Here is a 20,050-nt window from a genome sequence, read left to right as displayed (position 1 = left end):
AACGTCACACGAAGATGACGAAATCACAAAATACAAAATGAAATAGATGTGAAAATCATTTATTTCAATAGAAGGGAAAGAGAAAAACGAGTTAGAGGGATGGTTTTAGGTCAAAAGTTGACCCTAAATCACCCCCTCCTTAACAAATAAAGGAGAAGAAACTAGAGTTTCGATGACGGCTCACAGGAGATAAAAGGAAAAGAGAAAACTTATTAAATATAACATTAAAATCTATAAATTATTATTTCTAGTGGGTCAGAAAAGTTCATCACAAAACTTTGTGGTTAAGAAAATCTCAACTACAAAGATTTATTAATTTATCAATAAATAATTTTTTGACCAAAAAAAACATCTTTTTGTTCTCATCTACTATATAAAATATCAAACATTATTTCACACTCTGTTCTTCTCTTCTTCTTCTCAAACCATTCGCCGGAGCAACCTTCGCCGGAGCTCCGGCAATGCTATTATCCAACCACTGAATTCACCGTTTCTCAGTGATGGGGATACCATCAGACGACCTCGTTGTGATCCAGCATGCCAAGAATGCAAATGAACCAACCATTGTCACTGTCAATTGTCCTGATAAAGCTGGTCTTGGCTGTGATCTTTGCAGAATCATCCTTGAATTTGGTCTTCGTATTACTAGAGCTGGTATATTGCTTTTCTCATCTGGGTTTCTTTAGTTTTTGTTAAATTTTGTATCTTTTCTTCATTTTGGATTTGTTCAATGGATTATATAGTATTTGAAATTGTCTTTACGTTATTGTAACGTATAAGACAATGATCTGATGTATTGTTTTGGCAAAATTCAACTCAATGTATGTTTGGATTGACGGTGAGTTTGGCAGAATCACGGTGACGCGTGCTATTGTAGTTTTTGTCAAATTGAGATCCATCATTTTATTGTCTCTGGTGTTTCTGGCAATTTTCAGTTATTAGTTCATGAGGGACTAGGTGGTTCACCGTAGAACTTGCCTTCTTACCAACTCTACTCATTGTTTTTAGAGGAAGAAGAGCAATGCATAGTTTAATTCTTCAGTTTATTCATTATTTGAACTTTGGAATTATATGTTGTTATTGTTTTTGGTTTGTTTTCACGATGAATTGTTGATGTTGATGTAGACATTTCAACCGATGGAAGATGGTGCTACATAGTTTTTTTTGCTTGTTTTACTTGGATTTTAACTTTATCTATTTTTTATTTTCTGATGACCCTTTTTGCATATAGCAACCATGATTCAAAAAAGTCCCTTTTTGATTTTTCAAAAAGAAAAAATCTCAGATGAAGAAGAACATTGCATAGTTTAAATTTTCAGTTTATTCATTTTTTGAACTTTCGAATTACATTTTGTTGTTGTTTTAGTCTGTTTTCATGATGATTTTTTTATGGTGATGTAGACATTTCAACGGACGGAAGATGGTGCTTCATTGTTTTTTGGGTTATTCCACATCCAGCATCACTCAAAATTGATTGGGAAAACTTGAAAACAAGGCTTCTATCACCTTGTCCTTCATGTTTGTTTTCTTATAATTTCAATCAACGAAATCCTTCACCACCTCCAATTTACTTGTTGAAGGTTTGGATTATTGATCAGAAAGGATTACTACATGGTAAGTAGTTATCTTATCGCTTTTGCTGTCACATATGGAATGGAATATAATATTTTTTAACACTATTTTTTCTGTTAACTTTGTAGATATTAATGAAATCTTGTGTAACCTTCAACTTACTATTCAGCGAGTTAAAGTGATGCCAACACCAGATGGAAGGGCCCTAGATTTGTTCTTTATCACTGATGAAATGTAAGTGTAGCTTTATTGGATTCTTGTTTGTAAGATTTAGTATATATGCTGATTCTGCTGGATTCTCTTTATCATCACATCTATAAAGCAAATGTATGATCCAAAATTAAAGTTGGTATATCTTGTTTTTTGGTAGTGAAAAGTCGGTATATCTAGTATATGCCTGCAAGGTCTGATAAAGAAATAAGAAAACACTGTTGTTTAATGTAAGTATTAAAAATTAGGTTTTATTGGATTCCTTTCATTGATAACTTTGATACTCTATCTAATGGATTTTTTCCTTGTTTCTCGCCATGTGAACATTTCCCCCTATTTCGCGCTGTGTAAATATCTCATTTGCTAAGAGTTTCCTTGTCTCTTGTATATCATTGTTGATTCGATTTCAACTTATAATGCAAGAAATTAATAAAGATTTTTGCAGTAAATAGATAATCAATTATTATAATCAATGAATTTATTATGTGAAGATGCTATTACAATTTCTAGTGATCGAGACTCTCAAGCAATTATCTGCCAATTCTAGTCTCTTATTAAGTGATTCATGTCCTCTTCCTCCTAAATTTGCTGCATCTTTGAACTTTTCCTTCCAACGTATTTTCTATCTTTTATATAATTTGTTCATCTTTATATACTCGTTCCTTCGCTTTTCTAAAATTATTTGTACATGTACCTGTATCCGATACCGCACTAATATCCTTGCAACATAGATTATCACAATTTTTTAAACCAAATTTCTTTTATTACTTCATGCATACACATACACATATACATATGTGTATATATACATCACCTCAATTCTTGCAAAGATGGCCTTAAATGATAAAAAAAACATTATTTGGAAACTTCTGAGTAGCGATAAATCATAAATGGCATAAATAGTTAAAAATCTATCTGCTATTTTGGGGTTATAGTAACTTTATGTGACATATTATAATATGTTTATTCCTTTTAATATAAAAAAAACAGGGAACTGTTTCACACAAAAGAGAGGCGAGACGATGTATGTCAATATCTTAGTGAAGCTTTAGGAGAGAGGTGTATCTCCAGTGAACTTCAGTTGGCCGGGCCTGAATATGGACATTTGCAGGGTTTTTCTTCTCTTCCACCAGCTTATTCTGAAGAATTATTTGGTCCTGAGTTGGTAGACAAGGTCTCTTTGCATCCTCTCAGTCAAGACATGACGACACTGAAGACACCAACTGTTACAGTGGACAATTCGTTGAGTTCAGTTCATACCTTGCTTCAGATACAGTGTGTTGATCAGAAGAGCTTGTGTTATGACCTTATGAGGATTTCTAAGGATTCTGATATTAAGGTATTTTGTCCTAAGCTGTCATTTATACATGTATGATGCATATCACTTTGTGCTTCTCTAGAAAATCATGTTTACATCAAAGGAAATGGATCAAAATCATCTAAAGTGAGCAACTGACATTAGATAGTGAAGTGAGTAATATCATCCGTTGATAAACAAATCAATGGTTGATACTATATACATAAGCATAACCAATCATGGATGGTTAAAGCATCAACCATTGCTTTTCTCATTTTGCTAACTGCTCACTTTAGAGGAACCAAAACCCAAAGGCTGCAACCTGAGCAGAGAGTAAACAATTTGGAACTTGGTGTCATAATGTAGACTTCATTATTGCCATTTTTCATCTTTTCTACTTCAATTGAATCAAATGCTTCTCACTCTCATTGCTAGATTTCGGTCTTTGATTTGTCTCCACACTCTTGACAACTGTTTTATAAATATAAGTGTTGTCAAATAGCAGCTACAGCAGCACTATAGTCTATAGCATAGTGGAATTTGAACAAATTGCTATTGTTTTGTGATACACTATTCACTGCAAATTGTTGTCAATAGAAGCTTTAGTAGCGGAGTTTGAACAAACCACTATTTTACGTGATCTGTGATCAAATTTGTTCAACATTCTCTGTGGCATTGTCTCTTCATTTATTCTGATCAATCATTCTACTTGCACTTTCAATATACAATATTTTACCATACTTTTAGTTACATAATCTGTGGCATTGTCTCTTCATTTATTCTGATCAATCATTCTACTTGCACTTTCAATATACAATATTTTACCATACTTTTAGTTACATAATTTTTTTGTTGCACTCGGTTTATTTACTGTTTTTGTTCCCTTCTCAATCAGGTTGCTTATGGTAGATTCAATTCAAGTGCGAAAGGCTTTCAAAATATTGACTTATTTGTTCAGCAAAAAGAAGATGGGCAAAAGATCATAGATCCCGAACGTCTCAAAACTCTGTGTACCTGCTTAAAAGAAGAGATGCTTCATCCTTTGCGGGTGATTATCGTGAATCGGGGTCCAGATATAGAACTGCTGGTTGCCAATCCCGTTGAACTGTCCGGAAAGGGAAGGCCTCGTGTTTTCTACGATGTTACGTTGGCTTTAAAAGCATTGGGAGTATTCATTTTCTCGGTAAGCATTTATTTGAGTTACAGTTTAACAACTATACATTAATAGAGTAAACAGGTTTTGCACAAACATTTACTAATATTATCTGTGACAAGATATAGAAATACTATATGCAGTGTTGGCAAATAGCGGCGGTGGTGCTATGGCATAGCGGATTTTGATAATTCTGATCAAAACCACGATGCTATCCTAGTTTCAATGTTAGGGCAATGACAACCATTATTCTTCTAGAAAATATAGTAGCAATAGTGGTAAAACGATAACTTTATGGTTTTTTAAACTAACAACGCTGAAGAGTCTGCATATGTACCAAACATGACCTATTTTTTAAATAGGAAAACAGAAGAGTCGGTGAGTATTAGTCTTAAATTCACCGTAATACATAAACCATCCAATCTGTAAGCTATGCTTTGCCTCCATTCCCTTTTTTTTTTGTTGCATGCAGCATGCTTTTTGTCTTATATATAATTGACTTATTTCAACTGCCTCCATTCCCTCTATTTGGCCGCACGCTATCTGCTATTTCAGATAGGATATTTTTTTCCGTTTTGTGCAATCTGCTATTTACAACACATGTATAATGGCGGCAATGATGTTTGAGTACATGTTCTTATACATGCTACCCATATCCCTCATCACTAGTCTGATTCTAGTGAACATTTAGATGTTCTTTGAAGAAATCATGTCAGTTTCTAAATAAAATCTATTTTGAGCCTCACTTTTTTTTTCCTTGGATTTTACTGTAGGCTGAAGTTGTTAGGCATTCGACACAAGAACGCCAGTGGGAAGTCTACCGGTTTTTGTTGGACGAAAGCCGGGATTTTCCACTGAACAGCAGCAAAGCTAGAAGTCAGATTGTGGACAAAGTTAGAAGAACATTGATGGGTTGGTAATCTGGTTCAGTTCATATCAGATAAGAAACACTGTTTCAGTATTTGTGCTGGTGTCCCTTTTTAAGTTACTTTCCCTATTTATACCAACTTGGTTTACTGTTTCAACTTGGTTTAGGTATTAGTTATCTAACTAATCATGTAAATTTGGCTTTCTGGTAGATTATTTTACGTCTCTTTTCTTTGACTTCAGTGAAAAGTTTTCTCTATATAGGTTTTCTATGCAAGTGCGTAGACCAATGTTTTTGAAACCGAACATCAAACCAGCGAAACTTCTGTGTTTCAAATGATTTAAACCATTCGAACTAGAACGAAACTGCGAACAAACTTCTCAAATTGTAGATAGGGTTAGTTCATGATTCGACTAGATCGTCTGGTTGATTAGTTTCTAAAACATTAGCATAGATCACATGATAATTTTCTTTTGGTAAACTTGTCATGACTTTAATGGCTGTCCGATCTTGATGGGATAGTCCAAAAGAACAAATTAATTTTTATTATGTAGTTCCTAAAATACCGAATTTAAATCTTAACCATCTCCCATCTTGATCAAACGGTCACCGATTTGGGATTGCGTGACTTTGTCGACTGCATCAAATTGCGGTTCGTAAAATGGTTGCATTTAGAGAGTCCTTCCTTTCTAGTCACTCTAGATATTTATAATCCATGCCATGCCAGTTTTATAGTATGAGATAGTAAAGTGTCATCTCTCATCATTCACAATACATATTTTGTGAATGAGTTAGTTCTTGCTTAGAAGAAATAATTGTTATACATTAATTTTGACTCTTTCAAAATAATTTGAGATAATAAAATTTGGCCCTTTGCATAATTGAATATCTGTGCTGAACATCACAAAAGCAAAACCTAAGACTTTAATTTAAATTCTATACACAGTGCTTGCTCAGTTGTTTAAAGGTTAAATAACTACCTACCTTTTAATATGTATTTGCCATTTGGTTATGTTGCGACAAAAATTGATTTTAGTTAAAAATGTATTGAATATGAAATGATACATGTTTGGATACATTCATGTAAAGTGACTTAAACAATCAATTTTAGTGTGAAAATGATGTTTGAAGTCAATTTTTTTTTTTTTTTGGTACAAACAAAATCTAATTTCAAGTTAAAACCAATATCAGTTGATATCATTTAAATATATGTCAAAATCAATTTTATATCATTTAAATATATGTCAAAATCAATTTTATGCATCTCACATAAATTTTTCCTCTTCCTACCACAAACTAAACACATTAAAGCGAGTACTATCTTCAAGGTCTCATACTCACATATTTTAATCGGTTTTTCTTTTTATAGAGTATGACCGTGAAGTGAGAATCCACAATCAAAGTCCACTAATTGTGATTTTGCCAAGAGAAATTCTTTTTTCACCATACACATTTCTCGCACGTCTTCCAAAATTCTTATTTAGTCCATGTTTGGATTATATAATCTGAAAACGTTTTCGACTATTTCGGATTATATAATCTAGAAGTGTTTAGAACATATATAAAAGAAAAACTTATCATTAAATCACATTGTATTCAACGACAATAGCATAATTTAACCACAACAGTTCCAAGAACATACTCCCTCCGTCCCAAATTGTATGACGTTTTGACCATTTCACACGTATTAAGAAATGTAATTAATATAGTGTGGGGAAGTGAAATTATGAGTTGTTTTACAAAATTATCCTTAATAAATGGTATAGAAAAGATAAATGAAATAATTGAAAGAAGAGGGAGTAATTAATAGTTAAGGATATAATAGGAAAAGTAACATTAATATTTCATTGGTATTGTAAAGCGACTTATAATTTAGGACAAATCTTTTTTCCAAAGTAACATACAATTTGGGACGGAGGGAGTAATTCAACATAATTTCAACTACATAATACAACAACGTAAAACCACAACAATAATAATTACAACATCATAACTAAACACGAATAAGATCATAAATCATCAAAACAAACTTCACATTGGTTCCTCCATGCAATTTAAATACAAATTATTTACTTAAACTTTCTTTACAGTTGCACGTGGAAATTAAATACTTTTGAAACTGGTTTTATATAAGTTGTAAGACATTTTTATAAGCATTTTAGAGATATTGTTGAAATAAATTTTATATGCATATTGCAATAAGAAGGATGAATTAATAGCCAAAGAAATTCAAGCTCATAATCGTATTCAAGAAAGAACCGCTGCTACATCGTAATCTTATTAAAAGAAATTCAACCTTTTTAATGGCCAAACCACTTATTAGACCGGACGTCGTGATTAGAGTTTGAATCCAAACTATTTCACTTTTATGTATGTGAGTTTTCAATAATTATTGTTATTTTGTCTATCTAAAAAATATGAAAAAAGGCAAGTGATAAAAAAGTCTTTCAAAAAGAAAGATGGACTAGTCCAAAAAAAGCTAAATACTACATGGTTATAGTTTTGATGAAAATTAACCTAAACCCTAAAAAAAACACTAAACCTTCAAATCAAACACCTACCAACGTCCGGAAAATGAAAAGGAAGAGAACAAGAAACTCTCTCAGTTCTTCACATCAACAATCCATTTCTAAATCAACAACAAGAAGCAAATCAATCTCTGCAACATATTTTTATTTACATGAGTGTTGGGAATTTGTCTTCAAATTCCTTATCAACGGTGACGAAAACAACAGTTGTAGCTACTTCAAGTCTCTCTCCTTCGTCTCATGCAGTTTCTCTCCATCACCAACCGTCTTAGATTTTCACTCAACATATGGAGTTCAACACGCCCTTTCCTCCCTAGCCTCTTCCGAAGGTTCATCAACCTCACCTCCCTCAACCTCAGATGCTACTTCGGTAGCCTCAACAAGCTTCTCCGCCAAATTTCTTGTTTCCCATTGAAAATCACGTCACTCAATCTCTCCAACCACCCTACCATTCCGGCTTATGGGTTGCCAGTTTTCTCCCAAAATATTGCAACTTTGACCTCACTCAAATGTTCTAACATTGAATCTATTAATATCAACCACATGTTTCTCATAGCAGATTGTTTCCCTTTGCTTGAAGAACTCGACCTAAGTAACCTCAAATTGATAGATGGCTATGGCATTTCTGAAGAAGGTATTGGTCAAGTTTTAAGGAGATGTTGTAACATTAGACATTTAAACCTAGCCTGTTGTTCAAGGGTGAATCTACGTGGAATGAAATTCGACGTTTGCAAACTCGAGGCTTTGAACTTGTCACATACAACAGTTGATGATAAAACACTCTATACAAGAGTTGTTGTGGACTTTTACAACTATTACTAGAAAACTGTTATTATGTCACAAGTAATGGAGTGGGGCGCGTGGTAGAAAACTGCACACTGTTGAGAGAGATCGATTTGAGGGGCTGCTATAGAGTGGATAATGACGTTGTTTCCTTGATGGGATTTTCAAGGCCGTCGTTGAGAAAAATAACTCTTTGAGTCATGTATGCCTTCTTTACTAGTATTTAACTGCTCTGCTAAAGTTTAAATTCTAACATGTAAAATGTTTTGTTTTCCTATTTATTTCCTTAAGAAATTTGTCTAGTAAATTTGTTTATAAGCTCGTCGGTTTGTTCAGGAAAATTGTTGGTGTTATTTGTAATGCAAGTAATCGGGTGTTTATATGCAGTTTTAAATTGTATTATTCATCATTATTTTGCCTTGAGTTATATTACTTGGATAAGATTCTTGTGTCATACTTGACAAATATACTTTTTATGAAACAATATTGACATAATGAATCAAATAAAGGGTACCATGTTTCAAAAACTCCATGTCTTTATTTTCTATTTGCATTTACACCTAATTGTTTCAACTCAATTATGTATCTTATGCAAATGTAAATAAATACATTTTGTAAATACAAAGTTGGGGTAAATGATTTAGGGATTTTGTCACGATGTAGGACTCGATGATTTACTGTACTAATCCAGGCATGACGGTTTCCCTTGTTGATTTGTAGATATATTACATTGCAAGAAGCGATACGGTTTAGTTTAGAACTGACATTGTATTTTTCCAGATTAGTACATCTATGATCTTTATATTTCCAGATTCACGAATGTTTCTTCTTTTTTTGAAAATTTTCTGGTCCTTCTCTAATCTAGTGACATACCTGGAAGTAGGAATCCACTTCAGCCCTATGGTTACTTAGAATTAAATTCCATAGGGATACTTTGAACAATCTCATGATTTACTGCTTATGCTTGTAATATTCATCTTCATGTTTTTTGTGCTACTCCTTTTGATTTCAAGCTCCATGTAAGTGTTTTCTTTTGATTTCAAGGTCCATATAAGTGTTTTCTGCTTATAATAATTTTCTGCTGCAAAAAGGAGATTACTACTTGTCTGGCATGAAACAATTTTGTCTATGTTTGAATGTATTTTCTTCTTTTAACCGACTCATTAGGAGTTCCTTGTGATATCAGTTGCGATGGCGGTCAGAGTTCCTTAGGATATCTCTTCGGCACCGGAGAGACTACCAACAATTTTCAACATGCAAATACTCAAGGTGAACCTTTAAATGGCGGGCGTACACAAAATGATAGTGTTGCTTCACCAGCTACTGTTGCTACACCAGCTAGGGTTGCTTCACCACTTATTGATAAGGAAACTCCAGCTGGAATTTATGGGTGTCTCAAGAACAATTACCACCGCATTGATGAGCAAAACATTGGCAACTTCCTCAGTGTATTTTTCCCTTGACAACTTTTTCCATTTTTATTTGAATTGTACTGCATAATATTGTTTCCTCATATCTCTGTTCTGAATTGTGTTAGATACCGGTTCAGATATGAATAAATACCAATGATAATTCTTCAGTACTTGGGAGATTATTGCAAAATAATCAAGGAATGCATGTGATGTATTACAATTCTATGGCCGAGTGTTTGTAATAATTTTTTACCGAAGGTCAAAAGATTCAATTTTATCTGCTTGTCATCCCTAATTACTGTGTTTCTTACTCAAAAAAAATTAATGAATGAGTTACGAAGTTGTCCCCAAGAAAAAAGAGAGTTTCAAACATAGCAAACTACTCATACTCATAGGACTGATTACTTTTACTGACGAGAGATACACCGACCCCCTTCTGAACATAGAGAATTGTTGTTCCCACATTTGGTTTGGTTGTGCCACACGAGTACTTTACGAAAATGTCCTTCGGCAGTAAACTGCCGAAGTTTTTAGTAAACCGGCGGCAGTTAACTGCCGAGGAAAACCTCGGTAGGTAACTGTCGAGGAATGAAAAAAAGGAAGGAAAAATAACGTGTTCTTCTTCCACTTCAATAGTTTTTTTTTGTTTTCTTTCTTTCACAACCACAAACTTCACTTTTCTTCTTCTTCCAAATCAAACACTGCTACGTTTTGCAAGAGGTAACAGAATAAGAGCAACAAAATCCACATCCAAACACAAATTAAAGATTGTAAATTCTATAGATTTATTGAAACAAATAAATTGGAAAATGAATTGAAGAAAACTGTTCAGAAAATTGACACAAGTTAATTGCTGATGGGAGAACCATCAGAAAAATGAAGGAAATAAAAGGGTGTGGCGTTGAGTCAAAAGAACTATCATAATTGAAGGAATAAAAGGCTCTGAAAAATAATGGGTATAAGAAAGTTATCAGCACAGGAAATCAAAGTGGTGCATGACTATCTCTATGATTCATCATAGCCTATGAAATTAATAGCTTTATACTATGTTATAATTAAGAAGGAATAATTAAGATCGCAAAAAGAAAAAGCATAGAGAAGAAACTAGAGAGTGAGATATTTGTGAAGAAGACAATGAAGAAAGAAGGGTGTGGCGTTTACAACTCCTCGGTACTTAAGTGTCGATGGAGATGGGTGAAACTAAATTTCGACAGTTAACTGCAGCCGGTTTCTTCAGAATTCGGCAGTTAACTGCCGAGGGGTATTTGGGTAATTTACTCGTGTTTCTCAGCCAAACAACATGTGTCAACATCAATTCTCCTGAACATATCATATCATTTCAAGAGTTGGTACTATTATGCTTTCCACATACACTACATGTTTTATTTATGAGAAATGATATTTTCTTTCTCATACTCTCACATGATAGTCTTATCCTCTCTCTTTCATTAGATGTACAAATATCAATGCTCTTCGTTTATTTTTTCTAGGCTTAATTGCACTTTTGGACCCCTATCTTTCCAAAAGTTGCGGTTATGGACCCCTAACTAATTTAAATACAAAACAGCCCCCTATGTTTTGATTCTTTGACAGTTTTGGACCCCCAAGGCAAAAAAATAATAATAAAAATTGACACGTGGCACCTCACTTAGGGTGCCACGTCAGCGTTGACCGAGTCAACAATGAACTGGGGGTCCAAAACTGCCAAAGAATCAAAACATAGGGGGCTGTTTTGTATTTAAATTAGTTAGGGGTCCATAACCGCAACTTTTGGAAAAATAGGGGTTCAAAAGTGCAATTAAGCCTTTTTTCTAATGTGTACATCCAAAATGATTTAGCATGTGGGAAAAGTTTTTCCTTTGTTTTATTTTCACTACATTAATGAGATCATATTATTCATAATATTCTAGTGAACTAAACTGAACCCAACAACACAAACACAAACACAAATTTAAAGTCACTAAAGTTTGGATTCAATATTCCTCTCACTAACATCTCCAACAGCCTTAACCACATGACCCAAAAACTTCTTCCTATTCTCAGCATACACGTGTCCATCCCATCCACGTTTCACCAAATTACCACCCAATTCAACCGCAGCCTTAACCGTTTCCTCCACGCTATCATGCGCCGAGTCAACAATCCCCAATCTCACCGCCTCCTTCGCCGTCACCTTCGCCGCCTGCATCACAATCTTCCTCCTCGCCGCAGCATCACCAACCTTCGCATCAACAATCGCAATAAACCACGCCGGAATCACATGATCGATGTCAAGCTCACTCATGTAGAGAAATCCACGATCGGATCGCATTAACACGTAGTCGTGAGATAATGCGAGGATGTAACCTGCGGCGGATGCGTGACCGGTGACGGCGGCGATGGTAGGCATGGGAAGAGAGAGAAGTTCGGAGACGACGGAACGAAGGAGATCGTCGATGAGGATGATGCGTGATTTGTTGTCTTGTGCCCAGTCGATGTCGTAACCGTTGGAGAAGAATTTTCCGTGTGCGGTGGTGATGAGGACGGAGGAGGTGGTGGCTTGTTGACGGACACGGTGAAGGGCGGATTTGATTGAATTGAGAAGTGTGGGGTTGAGACGGTGTTCATCGTTGCCGGTTAGTGTTAGGATGAAGATGTTTCCTTTCTTCTCTAAACTGCACATTTTTGAATCAAATTATTTGGATTTTGGGTTTAAGTGATTATTAGAGTGTAAACTCTATGAAATGAAATGATACAAAATCTTAGGATGGGGTGAACATTGGTGATAAGCTATTAATAACCGTGATGACCAATCATTTCATAGTTGACTAGTCAAACTCATGTATGTGTTTTGGACAGACTTTTCCATCTCGTGTGTTTTTTTCCTTTCGTTGAAAAGTACTCATCTAACTATTTTATTCTACTGGAGAAGAAAACAAGGCTTTGTTTGGTGGAGAAAAAAGTGTGTAGTTAAATTCTATGAAGCACGGATATCAATATCGGACACGACACGGATACTGACATGCCGCCGACACAATTAATAATTTGAAAAAAAATCACATAATTTAATGTAATTACAAATGTTGGTGTGAGACACGACACATGTCCGACATCGGGACACGTCTAATATGAGGAGTGTTGGTATTAGATGATATTGTTGATAAATTAACTATAGTGAGTAGTTGATAAAGTAGCTTATAGTGAAATAAAAACGATATGTTTAACTAGTGTAATATTTATTTATTATTTTAAATAAAATGATAGAGGTAAAACTGAGAGAAAAAAGATAAGCTATATACTAATTGAATTGACTTATCAAAATAAGTTATAAGCTAATAAAGATAAGCTATTAACAAAATTAGAGGTTGTGGCGACGTAGACGATGAGTTTGTTGAGTTAGGTTAGGTTGAGGTGGAGATGGAGAATGAGAATGTGTGAATTTGAAGGTTTAAATTGGAGTTTGCGTGGACACCATGGTGATGCTGATGTAGAGAAGAAGCAAATAGAAATGAAGAATTAAAATAAGCTATAGGCTAATTGAATTGACTTATCAAAATAAGTTGTAATCTAGTAAAGATAAGCTATAAACAAAATTAGATTAGCAGACTTGCTTTGATCGAGAAAGGAAGGGGGAAGACCGTTGGAGGAAACAATTATGTCACCAGAGGTTGCGGCGACCTAGAGGATGAGTTTGTTGTAGTGGTGGGAGGTGAAAGGTGGATTTATTGGGAAGAAGAGAGTAGTTGAATTAGGTTGTGGTTGAGATGGAGAATGAGAATGTGTGAAATTGAAGCAAATTGAAATGATGAATCATTGGTGCTGTGGCGGCGGAAGCTTTGAGTGTTTGTAAAATAGAAAAACTTTGTTACCAAAGGCATAGAATTTTATCTAAAACAATTGTAAACTAATCCAATTATCAAACTTATAAATTAATTCTTTATATTTACAGAAAAGCAAATATCAAGGATTTCTGCTTGGATATTTGTTGATTTATGAATTAGTTCCTTGAGGTAAGTTTATTCATTTTGTGCGGTGTCTTGGTTGTATCTCATAATGAAAGTTTCCTTGGCTTTTCCAAAAGCAAAATCAAAACAAAACAAAAAAATCAAACAGAGCCTAAAGAGGAGCTAAGCCCAAGTGTCCCCATAGATTCCTTCATAACTAAGATTACAACCATGAGAGAAAAAAAAGTGCACACATTTTCTTTTTACATGTCATTGCCTTTAAAAAAAGGAAGGGATAAAAAAGTACCAAATGTCCACCAACTATGAAAGACCAAAAATCAACACATCAAACCACCAACGATTCTACAATTTCTCAGTGAGTATTTTGTTAAATGTTATTTTCAACAGCTTAATTTGACTAGTTTAACTTGTTATTTTTTTAGCCATAAACATGATTTTGATTATATAAAGTTGTAATGGTTTTTTAATCACTATTAGTCAAAAGGTGCAATGGAGCCTCTGACGATTTCAAACTCTAAATTGCTTGATTGCTGCAATTGTTTTCAACCTCTAAGTATTCCTGTCTTTCAGGTATGCTTTTGATTATATTAATTTTTTTTTACATATGAGAAAAATTAATTTCTTGTCATATATATGCAATATGTTTCTGGTCATTTAATTTAAATATTTAATACTCTTTTCTAGTATGTTTCAAACTTTGTATTCAATAGTGTCTGCTATACACTTCGCGCACGACGTGAAACACAAGGGTATGTCTCTTAACACAACGCCACGTCGAGAACCCGGACATCTTGAGCGTAATCCAAGTGGCTAATAGTGGTGATCTGGTAGCAGGTGGTCCAATGGATTTTGGATAGATTCTGATAATATCTTAGGATTTGTGTTGAACCTAACTCAACTTTACAAAACTGACTTGTAAGGTGACGAATGCCCCCAATTATATACTCATATTTAGGCTTTATTTCATTTAATGCAATTAACATAGAATTCACTTTAGAGGGTAAAGTAAGTATTATCAACTATTAATTAGAAAATGCAGGATGGATATTGGAGGTACATCATTACAATCAAGAGTTTTTAAATTAGCGATACTTGATTTTCTCACTTTAAAGGAGATTTGCCCTCCTAATCTTATGCGGCTTAGTAGGAAACAGAAAAGAATGTAGAACCAAGATGTCCCTATAGAGACACAAAACACTTGGGGAGAAACAGAGATAGATGCATAACAAATGAGGTCTAGTAGTGAAGAGCATGATCATATGATGAATAAGTGGTTAAAATACAGATAGTGATACTATTCTACGAATCACTTTTAATTATTTTAAACGCTTAGATGAGTTTTTTAAGCCTTGGAGGCTAAGACTTGTTTGATTTACATTGGGTTTGAATATTAGTGACAATGACCTCTCATATGAGCTTTTATATGTGTATGTTATGAACCTGTATTGTTTCTCTAAACTTTGGTATTGTGGCCATATTGCTACCATCTATACCGCTATAGCATTTTGGGTGCAAGCTGCAATCCGTTTTTGAGTACATTGATTTTAAGAAGAATAAATTAAGAATGATCAGCTTATGTTGGTTATACTTTTGATTGCATGGTCTGCTAACAAGCCTTACATAAAATCTCTTACTTTATTTTATTATAGAAAATGGTTCAAAGTCTAATTTGATGATTTTCGTTTTTGTTGCAATTCAGTGTGATAATGGTCATATCGTTTGCTCTACCTGCTGTCCTAAACTTAGGAACAAGTGTCACAAGTGCTCATTGCACATTAGCTCAAAACGTTGTATAGCCATTGAGAATCTATTGCAATCTATCGAAATGTCATGTCTGAATGCAAAACATGGTTGCAAGGAGAAAATAAGTTACACCGGAAATAGGAAGCATGAAGAAGAATGCATCTATGTACCATGTTACTGTCCCCTTTCAGGTTGTGACTTTGTTGCGTCATCAGAAGTGTTGTCCAACCATTTCAGCCATAAACATGGGGATTCTCAAATCGAATTTTCTTATGGTCACTCCTTCATTGTCTCCTTGATGTCTAATGGTGAAACCATTGTTCTTCAAGAGGAAAATGACGGAAAACTATTTATTCTAAATAACAATACTATGAGTTTGGGAAAAGCAGTCAATATTTGCTGCATTGGTCCTAACTCTTCTGGGTCCGAGTATAGTTATGATATATCGGCTAAGTCTGAGATATGCAAACTGAAATTACAGTCTTTTGCGAAGAACGTCCAACAGTTTACTTTAGCAACTCTTTCATCAGAGTTCCTTGTGATTCCATTTCGTTCTTCTGAACCTCTCAAGCTAGACATTTGCATAACCCCCACGGTATGCCCTATCTCCTTTTCTTTGCTTTGGTTTTTTGTCCAATTGAAGTCTTATTATTATCTTTAATGTTTTGAATTTATACACTAGCATTTTATTTATCTCAAATTCATCAGTTTTGCAAATGCCAAAAAAAGGTTGCTAGTGTTCTCTATTTTTTGTATCAGTTCTTGAAATATTTGTCTCAAAATTTCTTTTATTGATTCTGATCATGAACTTCTTTTGTCCCTGTTGTGCTGTAATAAATTTTGCAATTTTGTTTTCTTTATGTTGTTTTTATCATTGATTAATGCGTTGAGCCATTGACAATTGATGGTGCAGATGCAAATCTACGTGATGACCCAAACTGGAAAGGTGATCCCCATAGGGGTTAAGAGTTCAGACACAATAGGCAATGTGAAGGAGAAGATTTTCGACAAGAATAAAGATTACCAAGTACACGTGCAACGTCTGATCTTTGCCAGTAAGCAATTAGATGACAGCCTGACCATTGCCAATTGCAACATCCAAGAGAGGTCAACCCTCCACCTCGTCAGCCGCCTCATCGGAGACTAGATGACCACTGCGCCATCATCACCAATTACTAAATCCAAAAGCAGGCAATCATCCACCTCATCATCTGCCACTGTCGGCAACCCTTGTCATGAAGACAATCTCCCTATAAGTAGAGAAATAATACATTACTGTTTTTTCTGTTTTGTCTTGAGCTGTATAAGATTTATGTTCTATTAAGGATTTGACTTTGTTGTTTTTGTTTTTTTGCGATCAATGTTAAACGGTTGGTAAACTGTAAGTTGCTAAGCCATAGCGACCGATTCTGTAACTGCTTTGGAACAATCGATTTTGTGACGACTTTTAGAGACTGCTTAAGTGACTGATTATATAGAGACTATGTTAGCAACTGCATTAGTGACCGTCTCTATGACTCATTTTGCAAAACCAGACACTAATTTGGTCTTTAATTTGTGTTCTCAAATAAAAAAATATATATACAAAGACTTTTCCATCATCTACGCACAGAAAATAATTTATCTTCGTTTCATACAGAAAATAATTTATTCTTCAAAAAATAATAATATTTTTTTAGGGGAAATAGGCCCAAAATTATACAAAGACTTTTCCATCTCATGTATTTTTTTTTATTGAAAAGTCCTCACTCTTCTTGAAATTTGCTTTGTATAAAATTGACTTTTAAACTTTTTATTGTATGTGATTCTAGAGTCTTGTTAACGAGCGCTCCATGACACTTTTTAAGCATCATAAATTTAGCAATTATTCTTTTAAAAAATCAACTATTACCACTTTTAATGCACTCTATACACAACTTTTTATATAAAAACCTACTAATTAAAATGCATAAGAGTGTCCTAGAGACGCTCGTTAATATTTATCTTGTTTGTAAGGCACAAATTATCATAACTCTATACTTTGTTTTTTTTTCAAACTCTATACTTTGTTTTTCTTATAAAGAAAATACAATTCATGGTCAATACATGCACAAAAGTCAAAATAAACTTAATATTATGAACAACCGTATTACTTTAGAAAACTAGACTCGACTAAGATTTCGTCTATTAATAGCACAAAATTGTGTAATATTGTTTTGTAAAATTGCTAGTATCAGCTAAACTCTTTAATATGTAGGAAAAAAATTAGAAGATTAAAGCTCAACCCTCTAATCCAATCCAAGTAGTAAGCCTCTAGCTTCTTTAGCCGAATCTCTTAGAAAAATGTCAATTTCTGACTCTACTGTGATGATGAGTGGGAAATGAGTCATCCATACAATACTTTAAAATTTAAGGACAATGCCGATCAATAACACTAGTTAAACAATCAAATATTATTGAAAGTTCTACTATCAATGCATTAATTTTTTTCGAAGGAGTGCATTAAAAATTTTAAAAATCTATTTTCAATTTAAAATTTCATATTTTGACTTCCTTATCAGATATTTGAAATTCGTTAGCACAACCCAAAGTTTAAATACATTGAGGTGCAATATGTCCGTGATATTAGTATTACAAAGGATTAATACCCCATGTAATATAAATCATTTTCGATTTTCCATTCTGTATATATTTTTTTTTTAGTTTTCATCCTTGTAATTTAAAGATTTCTAGTTTTGAACTTTTATGAATTTCAACTGTACAAAATCTATGATATGACATTAAGGTAAACTGAAATTTGCTCAAATTACAAAATAGTAATCTCAAATTTGCTCAAATAAAGGTCAAAACCAAAAAAACCTTCAAATTACAAGGACGAAAACTAAAAAAAAAAAAGATAAAGGATGAAAAATTGAAAATAGTCTATATTACAAAAGATAAAACAGTATTAACCCCATTAGAATACTCCAAACTAGATGGAAAAGTCTACTCACATGAAAAAATCTTTGTCGAAAAATGATAAACTTGGACTAGTCACCTATGAAATTATTGATATTCAAACTTATAATATCTTCTCACCCAATGTTCATACCAAGATTTTGTATCATTTCATTTCATATATAAATTATACTCTGCTAATCACTTAAACTCAAATCTGATTCATTTGATAAAAAATGTGCACTATACGTAAGAAAGGCAACATCTTCTTCCTGACACTAAACAATGACGAACACTGTCTCAACCCTACACTTCTCAATTCCATCAAATCCACTCTCCACCGTGTCCGTCAACAAGCCACCACTTCCTCCGTCCTCATCACCATCGCACACGACAAATTCTTCTCCAACGGCTATGACATCGATTGGGCACAATCTAACAAATCTCGCTTCATCCTCATCGATGATTCACTCCGTTCTGTCCTTTCCGAACTCATTTCTCTCCCTATGCCTACCATTGCCGTTGTCACCGGTCACGCCTCCACCGCCGGTTACATCTTCGCACTTTCTCACGACTACTTTTTAATGAGCTCCGATCATGAATTTCTCTACAAGAACGAGCTTGATATTGATATTGATATTGATCATGTTATTCCGGCATGGTTTGTTGCTGTTGTTGAAGCAAAGGTTGGTGATGCGTTGGCAATGAAGAGGATTGTGACGGAGGCGGAGAAGGTGACGGCTGAGGAGGCGGTGAGATTGGGGATCGTTGACTCGGCGCATGATAGCGTTGAGGAAACGGTTAAGGCTGCGGTTGAATTGAGCGGTGATTTGGTGAAGCGTGGATTGAATGGAGACGTGTATGCTGAGAATAGGAAGAAGCTTTTGGGTCATGTGATTGGGACTGTTGAAGATAACCCGCTTACAAAACAACCATTGATGTTGGTTTTACTCATGCTACAATTAGCACAAATGGTAGCTTCTTGTTTTTCTACAATGTAAGGGATGATCAATCATTTTAATTTCAGTTTAAATGGTATCGTGAGTTTATCTCAGTTCATAGGCACCATGCATAATATATATGTAATAAGACTGAAATTCAAACTCCAACCATCACAAAAAAAAATAGTTTAAATGCATCAACTTTCCAATTTTTTATTTATTATATTTCATATTTGGAGAGGGTATTTATCTAAAAAAAATAACACACGATTTTGTTGTTGTAAGGGAGTGTGCTTGCACAAACATCATGCAGTTTTCATAATAAAGAAAAAACTTTTCCCACATTGAAATTCTTACCCACTCTTGTGTGGACCAACCTATGAAGCTTAAATACGGATATGAATACGATATAATACCGGCATGTAGATACGTCAAAAAATTTAAATTTGGGATACTATATGGTGTAGATATGTTTACAATTTTTTTTTATTTATATAGATACAGACGCGCATAAAATATAAATAAGCAAGAAGTTTTTATATAGACATAGACGCGCGTAAAATATAAATAGCAACAAGTTTTTCTCGTTTTAGTTGGCAAATTTTATTTAATAAGTCTCGGCTCAAAGCATAAGGAGTACCTTTGAAATCAGCCAAATATTCGGCATTAACTTCTTTACAAGT

General features: G+C 34.1%; 4 protein-coding genes and 1 non-coding gene across 6 annotated transcripts; 3 read left to right on the top strand and 2 right to left on the bottom strand.

Annotated features, from left to right (window-relative positions):
* The first annotated feature begins 379 nt into the window (after positions 1-379).
* On the top strand, positions 380-5,376 carry LOC11446100 (ACT domain-containing protein ACR9). The gene is made up of 6 exons (XM_003621814.4): positions 380-654; positions 1,402-1,614; positions 1,701-1,806; positions 2,773-3,121; positions 3,975-4,262; positions 5,006-5,376. Exons 1-6 carry the CDS (start codon positions 501-503, stop codon positions 5,150-5,152), a joined length of 1,257 nt encoding a protein of 418 aa, XP_003621862.1. The 5' UTR covers positions 380-500; the 3' UTR covers positions 5,153-5,376.
* Positions 5,377-10,760: 5,384 nt separating this feature from the next.
* On the bottom strand, positions 10,761-10,847 carry LOC112416849 (small nucleolar RNA Z221/R21b). Its single transcript, XR_003007360.1, has one exon. It is a non-coding gene; the product is annotated as a small nucleolar RNA Z221/R21b (small nucleolar RNA).
* A 687-nt stretch (positions 10,848-11,534) lies between these two features.
* Positions 11,535-12,585, bottom strand: LOC11446098 (enoyl-CoA delta isomerase 1, peroxisomal). The gene has a single exon (XM_003621812.4). It carries the CDS (start codon positions 12,483-12,485, stop codon positions 11,784-11,786), a length of 702 nt encoding a protein of 233 aa, XP_003621860.1. The 5' UTR covers positions 12,486-12,585; the 3' UTR covers positions 11,535-11,783.
* Positions 12,586-13,088: 503 nt separating this feature from the next.
* Positions 13,089-16,967, top strand: LOC11445862 (E3 ubiquitin-protein ligase SINA-like 10). Of its 2 annotated transcripts, none has more exons than XM_003621811.4 (4): positions 13,089-14,122; positions 14,245-14,337; positions 15,467-16,105; positions 16,424-16,967. In XM_003621811.4, exons 1-4 carry the CDS (start codon positions 14,057-14,059, stop codon positions 16,655-16,657), a joined length of 1,032 nt encoding a protein of 343 aa, XP_003621859.2. In that variant the 5' UTR covers positions 13,089-14,056; the 3' UTR covers positions 16,658-16,967. The 2 variants fall into 2 exon arrangements, with proteins under 2 accessions (XP_003621859.2, XP_024627046.1); XM_024771278.2 differs by having other exon boundaries at positions 13,090-14,122; positions 14,252-14,337.
* Positions 16,968-18,570: 1,603 nt separating this feature from the next.
* On the top strand, positions 18,571-19,587 carry LOC11438311 (enoyl-CoA delta isomerase 1, peroxisomal). Its single transcript, XM_003621810.4, has one exon. The coding sequence runs from the start codon at positions 18,663-18,665 to the stop codon at positions 19,425-19,427; it is 765 nt and encodes a 254-aa protein (XP_003621858.1). The 5' UTR covers positions 18,571-18,662; the 3' UTR covers positions 19,428-19,587.
* The last annotated feature ends 463 nt before the right edge of the window (positions 19,588-20,050 follow it).

The sequence above is a fragment of the Medicago truncatula genome, chromosome 7, assembly GCF_003473485.1.
Source record: "Medicago truncatula cultivar Jemalong A17 chromosome 7, MtrunA17r5.0-ANR, whole genome shotgun sequence".
Taxonomy (NCBI): domain Eukaryota; kingdom Viridiplantae; phylum Streptophyta; class Magnoliopsida; order Fabales; family Fabaceae; genus Medicago; species Medicago truncatula.
This window is presented reverse-complemented; position numbering and strand designations above follow the sequence as displayed.

What these genes read in the sequence shown, in the direction of transcription:
- LOC11446100 (XM_003621814.4), top strand. Translation starts at nt 501, where the DNA reads ATGGGGATACCATCAGACGACCTCGTTGTGATCCAGCATGCCAAGAAT. An exon ending in TCTTCGTATTACTAGAGCTG is followed by an intron (nt 655 to 1,401) that starts GTATATTGCTTT and finishes ATGGTGATGTAG; the next exon opens with ACATTTCAACGGACGGAAGA. An exon ending in TCAGAAAGGATTACTACATG is followed by an intron (nt 1,615 to 1,700) that starts GTAAGTAGTTAT and finishes TTAACTTTGTAG; the next exon opens with ATATTAATGAAATCTTGTGT.
- LOC11446098 (XM_003621812.4), bottom strand. Translation starts at nt 12,485, where the DNA reads ATGTGCAGTTTAGAGAAGAAAGGAAACATCTTCATCCTAACACTAACC.
- LOC11445862 (XM_003621811.4), top strand. Translation starts at nt 14,057, where the DNA reads ATGTCCACCAACTATGAAAGACCAAAAATCAACACATCAAACCACCAA. An exon ending in TAAGTATTCCTGTCTTTCAG is followed by an intron (nt 14,338 to 15,466) that starts GTATGCTTTTGA and finishes GTTGCAATTCAG; the next exon opens with TGTGATAATGGTCATATCGT. An exon ending in ACATTTGCATAACCCCCACG is followed by an intron (nt 16,106 to 16,423) that starts GTATGCCCTATC and finishes TTGATGGTGCAG; the next exon opens with ATGCAAATCTACGTGATGAC.
- LOC11438311 (XM_003621810.4), top strand. Translation starts at nt 18,663, where the DNA reads ATGTGCACTATACGTAAGAAAGGCAACATCTTCTTCCTGACACTAAAC.